The following is a 6,269-nucleotide window of genomic DNA, read 5'->3' on the forward strand; positions in this document are numbered from 1 at the left end:
ACTACAAAACCAGTGATTTCCTTATTGTTCAAATTGTTTATCAAACTGTTTTGTTTCAAACTGTTTTACAAGTTCTTATACTTATCAAATACATTTGCTTAAACTTTGTTTTACTTATTATCAATTGCATGTCTATGTATGTATAGTTATATAAGAAATGTTTAAAGGACTTACGAAGGCTATCCACCCTATTTCCTTTTCGCGCTTGAGATGTGGTCTGGTGGGATATCGGGTACCCGTCCGAAGGTCGTTTAAATATTAGTTATATATCATGTGTACATACATAGTCATAAAAGGTCCTTCCAGTTCATTCGGTACCCTTGGGTAGTAAGGGTATACTTCCATGTTCATACGTACCAATACATCACTAGTAAGTTACCATAGGGGTAGCACAGGAGGATACTATTATTATTACTAGAACAATGAAACATACAATGAGTCAGTTTATTCATGAGTCAATACTTTGCTAAATATAGAGAGAGAACACTCATTACAGCTAGTGCACACAGTACATTACTATACATGCTAGATAGAGAGAGAGAACACACATTTCAGCTAGCACGCACAGAACATTACAGTACATTACCATACTATTATATAGATATGTTTACATGATTACGCTTACATGAGTACGTTTACATAGATACGTTTACATGAGTGCGTTTGCATATACGATAATAGGACAGGCATCATTAGGTGCTATAGCATAGAACAAGTTCAGGATCTAACTATACCGATGAATCACAACGCATTGTGATAGTTATATCGGGTATACATGATCATAGTAATGTGGATGTTCACGGCGTGCAAATATGCAGGAGTCGTGTAAAGGTCCCAAAATCCCTTTGACGGGGAGGGGCGTCTAGCCTGGGATCTATCCATCACATTAGGCCTTATCCCTCAAATAAGGCAATAGGAGTACAAAGGTAGTCACTTATTACAAATACTACAGTACTTATAAGAATTACCCTAGACTTAAGGTAATTAGTACGGTTGTAGTACGACACTACACCATAGTACTATCTCATTTTCCCATTAATATTCACTTCGTGAATATTCACACGATGCACGGTAATGTAGAATCTGTATTTTTGGTTAATGATAGTCCGAATTGGGGAAAACACACACTCTATCAAGAGACATATACACAAACACTAGATGCCTTGGTAGAAGGCTACAATTAGTAGGAAACATAGGGTTTTCTAGGAGAGTTCAAACATTTTACAAAACATTGTACAAAACATCTTACAGAAACATTTTACAAACGTTTTCATACAAACTCAGACATTAATATACTTATGATCTCACCAGCATTAAGTTGATACTCGCTTTCAAAATAACTTGTATTCTCAGGTCACCACTAGACATGTACAGGTGCCAAGCTTTTGAGAAGATGGAGTTCGTTCAAGACTCCTCTTTTATTTTGATATGTATATTTTTGGTGTCTATAACTTTGACAGAACACACATGTATGAAATTATTTTATTAATGCAATGGATGATGTTGTTGCTTGTTTACTATTATTCATTGTTTGTGATACTGTACATGACGTCCTCCGCCCCAGAATGTTTCCGCCATTCATGGTTTTGGGGTGTGACTGTTACAAGTTTACCAAAAATAAGTTTGAAATGTACGAATGTTAGATTCCAAACTTCATATCCCGCCAATCATCACCAATACTGGAATAACCTTTACTGCTCGGGAATGTTGCATTAGAGTTAGTAGTCATTTTACAGATATTAAAAAATAGTTATTGTTATTAAAATATACGTTTGTATTGATTAGTTTACCCAATTTTTCTGATTCTTTTTACCATATACATTTATATTGTTTAGTTGATTTAAAGCGTGTTTGATACGAGCTTCCAGCGTTTGACAAAACGTTCAGTTTTAAACAAAAATTTTGTTTGGTACTACAAACTTTTAGCGTTTAGTTTAAACAAAACGTTTCAAGTCTAAAAGCTACCTCATGTAGCGTTAACAAAACGTTTCAAGTCTAAAAGCTATCTCATGTAGCGTTAACAAAAAGTTTCAAGTCTAAAAGCTACCTTATGTAGCGTTTAACAAAACGTTACCAGCTACCCACTACCAGTTAGTTTTCCGAAAAACTTTATTAGTTTTTCCAATTTTTTTACCATATATATTTATATTGGTTAGTTTACTTAGAACGTGTTTGACACAAAACATTTGAAAGTTTCTAGCTTTAAAGTTTGACAAAATGCTCAGTTTTAAACAAAAAGATGTATTTGGTAATACAAGATTTTAAAGTTTAGTGTTAGTTTGCTGTATAACTATTTTAGTTTTTTCAATTTCTTTTTACCTATTTTTATAGAAATTAACCTTTTAAAATGTTTGTTATATACTTTTGAGTTCTGTATCTCGTTTTTGTCTCATGCCGAGTTAAACAGGGCAACAGGCTCCATAAAACCCACAAAATTTCATCATCGATTGCCTCTGTTCTTGCCTTCTTCCTGCACTCGATGGAGTTGAGTGTGCCCCACACTTGTTTTGTAAACCGCAATCCATCATTTTCCTCTTCTCCGCTCCTCAAATCTAGGTTACTTCTTGTCCCCACATCTAACCAAATCAAGAATCCACTCGTTTCCTTCACTCAACGAAATAGGTTCAACTCAATGGAGTCGCAGAGAACAACAATATGCAGCGCCTCTTCTCTCGTCAAGGACCATGGCTCTGCGACAACCACTGATTCTCCTATGGATACTGGTAACCCTAATTTCTGGTCGTTTATGTCGTATTGATGGTTTAATCAATCACATTCTTAGTTATTTGTATGATTTTGTTTTTGCATGTTCAATTAAAGATCGAATTGGGTCGGTAAAAAGGGTTACGAATGAAACGAATGTGGCGGTGAAATTAAACTTGGATGGTGTTGGTTCACCTGATAGCAGCACTGGAATTCCCTTTCTTGATCACATGTTAGATGTCAGTATATTTAATCTTACGAACTTTTGAGCTTTTAGATCTTGTTTGTTTATGTTACTCTCCAAAACTTCTCCTCATTTTCACTTTTCAATTCAAGTTGACCTAAACTTCCACTTGATGAGTTGAATATTGTTTTCAATGTAGTTGTGAAACTTGTAGAAATTAGAGAAATAGGAGAGTTTCACTGTTATGATGAGGTTTATTTCATTGTTAGCAAAATCCATTCCAGCTTTATCATTAAACATTCAAAGTGGTATTAGGATGAGTTTTTCTTAATGGAAAGTAACATAACATAATAACTTTTATGATTACTATGTATTTGATCTATTCATTTCATGCTCATTATTTGTGATCTTTCATATCAGCAACTTGCTTCCCATGGATTATTTGATGTGCATGTGAAAGCTGTTGGTGATACTCACATTGATGATCATCATACTAATGAAGATGTTGCCCTTGCCATTGGAACGGTGATCTTACAATGATAAATGCTTTTATCTTTTATATTATTATATTAAATGCAAGAAACAACACCACACTTCCATTCATTTGTTCGTTATATTTTCCTATTACCACATTCCACTTTGAAAAACCTACTCAATTAAAACAAAGTCATCAAAAATGCAAAACATATTTCATTACTATAATTGGGTATAATTTCAAGTACAATGTGCCTAATATAAGAAAAAGATTGAAAGCACAATGCTACAAGATCTTAATACAAAAACATTTGAAACTAATAATGCAATAAGCCCATAATAGAAAGAAATGAAAGCAAGATATTATAACAAACAAATAAATGAAAGTATGTTGTTGTTTCTTGCATTTAGCCCTTTAATATTTACAAATGTTGACATTATATTTTCTCTTAGATTAGAGTATAAGTTAAGCTCCACTTTGCTTTTCAACAGGCTTTGCTTAATGCACTTGGTGATAGGAAAGGAATTAACAGATTTGGTGACTTCACAGCTCCACTTGATGAGGCACTTGTACATGTTTCTCTGGTAAATAATAAATATCATTTGCATCAATATCATCACAATAATAATAATTAATAAATAATAACATAACTATAATTGTATCAATGTAAGGCACTATTTCTTTTTCTTTTTCTCATTAAGTGCTTTATGGATAAATGATGTCTGAAGAAAATCACAGACATAGAAGGAAAAAATAAACGAGGGCAAATTTGTAAAAAGTTGGGAAAGCCTCTTTTCCATGACTTTCTCCATTAAGTTGTTTTTTTCAGCATTAATCAAAAGGAAGTAATCAATGTAGCTTACATTAAGTGAAAAAAAAAAAGAATAGTATGAAGTTGAAACCATAAACTATATAGTACATCTGTTGGAAAGATAAAATACGTTATTTATAAAACAATAAATATAAAAATTCACAAATGTAATTGTGTATGGAAACAGTGCTTATAGTAATTATTTTTGTAGGATTTATCTGGAAGACCACATTTAAGTTATGACTTACAGATTCCTACTGAGAGAGTTGGAACATATGACACACAGGTACTCATTTATCTTCAATACTCTACATTATATTTCTATAGATTTTATTTTTATTTTTATTTTTGTAATTGGTCAAATGCATCTTATGTTAATTTTTGAAACGACCATTATTCTAGCTAAAGCAGTCTTATGCCTTATTTCCTTTTGGCTTAAATGCAAGAAATAGAAAGTTACTTCTATTTATTGTTTATTATAGCATCTTGTACTTTAAAAAAAAAACTTCCCAATTATAGCAATGTCATCCAAAACGAAAACATTTTTCACCACTATAATTCGGTAGATTTTTCGAAATAAAATATTGATAAGAAAAATAATTAGTATAATGCTATATAATTGGGTGGATTTTTTAAACTACAAATAAGAAAAAAAAGTTGAAAGTTACAATGTTGTAATAAAAAGAAATGAAAGTAGGATCCTTCAATAAACAAATAAACAGAAGTATGTTGTTATATCTCACATTTAACAGTATATGATATACACTGCAAATTATGAAGTTATTTATTTATTTATCTTTTTTGTAATCATATCACTATATTCTATCAATGTAATGACAATTTTTTTAACCACAGCTTGTGGAGCACTTTTTCCAGTCTTTGGTCAATACATCTGGAATGACACTTCACATCCGCCAGGTAATCTCAGTAAAATTTCAGATTGTATTATACTATTATACTATTATGTATGTAGATAAAATATAAAATGCTTATTTGTTGTATTTAAACCTTTTCTTTTTAACATATGAACTGCAGCTTGCTGGAAAAAATTCTCACCATATCATCGAGGCAACATTCAAGGCATTTGCAAGGGCTCTTAGACAAGCAACCGAATACGACCCAAGACGCCGTGGGACTGTGCCCAGGTTTTTCAAATTCACTACCATTTATAAAATTTGAAAAAGGAAGAATTTTCAAAGTACAATTTGCTTAATAAGAAAAACATTGAAAATACTTATGCAGCTCAAAAGGGGTGTTGTCTCGTTCCTGAAGAGCTTTGAAAGGAAACAGTAACAAACAATTGTGGATGTTATACTATTATATCAATCAGGTAATGGAAATAGAGTACTTTGTTACTGTGACTGATTAATCAGAATAAAGAAATTTCAATTATGTAAGTTTTGTATTCCGTGTGCTATGTAGATAGATGAAGGCATCAATGTTGGAGGCAACAGGGAGGTATAATTTATAAGAGAGACTCAAAGATCTTGTATTCTGCATGATTTTTGAGTTTATGGACTCGTATTTCTTCCATGAAATTTCCAATAATTCTCATTTTGTAATGTGTTATACTATCCATCATGTTGAGTCTAATTGATTCAGGGTTTTTGTTTGCTATTATTATATAATAAGGTAGTTGTATGGGACTTTCATTTTGCAATGTTTTGCGACTAGAGTTATTTGGAACTTGAGTGCCTTTGCAAAACAATGATGACAACATTATCTCTCACAACCACACCCTTCTTTACCAAACCTAACAGCATACATATCATCTTATTGCCTAATAGAAGCTATCTAGGGTTAATCTCATAAATGGGTAATCAACCATTTGTTACTAAAAGCGATTGTCCAAAAGATGTCTTAAAGCTTGATAACAAACTATTATTTTTTAAATACCGATAAAATAAAACTGTTTTGTAAACTCAGAGTTCTAGTTACTTAACTTTGCATAACATTTTTTCAACAAAGGTGCATAAACGCTGGAGAAGAGGTGAGTAAAAAAATAAGATGAAGTCACTAAAGCTCTTGTTTGACATGAACACATGATTCTCTTAGAGAGATATACATATATAATAATTATTCTTATAATATTATAA

At 31.9% G+C, this 6,269-nt stretch overlaps 1 protein-coding gene across 2 annotated transcripts; it reads left to right on the plus strand.

Annotated features, from left to right (window-relative positions):
* The first annotated feature begins 2,384 nt into the window (after positions 1–2,384).
* On the plus strand, positions 2,385–5,833 carry LOC145086445 (uncharacterized). 2 transcript variants are annotated; one of them, XM_079024203.1, is made up of 9 exons: positions 2,385–2,723; positions 2,821–2,942; positions 3,308–3,412; positions 3,854–3,946; positions 4,385–4,459; positions 5,029–5,091; positions 5,209–5,318; positions 5,416–5,503; positions 5,596–5,833. In XM_079024203.1, the coding sequence occupies exons 1-8, from the start codon at positions 2,480–2,482 to the stop codon at positions 5,441–5,443; spliced, it is 840 nt and encodes a 279-aa protein (XP_078880329.1). In that variant the 5' UTR covers positions 2,385–2,479; the 3' UTR covers positions 5,444–5,503; positions 5,596–5,833. The 2 variants fall into 2 exon arrangements, with proteins under 2 accessions (XP_078880329.1, XP_078880330.1); XM_079024204.1 differs by having other exon boundaries at positions 5,600–5,833.
* Positions 5,834–6,269: the final 436 nt, after the last annotated feature.

This window comes from Lactuca serriola, chromosome 2 (assembly GCF_051521515.1).
Source record: "Lactuca serriola cultivar US96UC23 chromosome 2, Lser_US96UC23_V15, whole genome shotgun sequence".
NCBI lineage: Eukaryota > Viridiplantae > Streptophyta > Magnoliopsida > Asterales > Asteraceae > Lactuca > Lactuca serriola.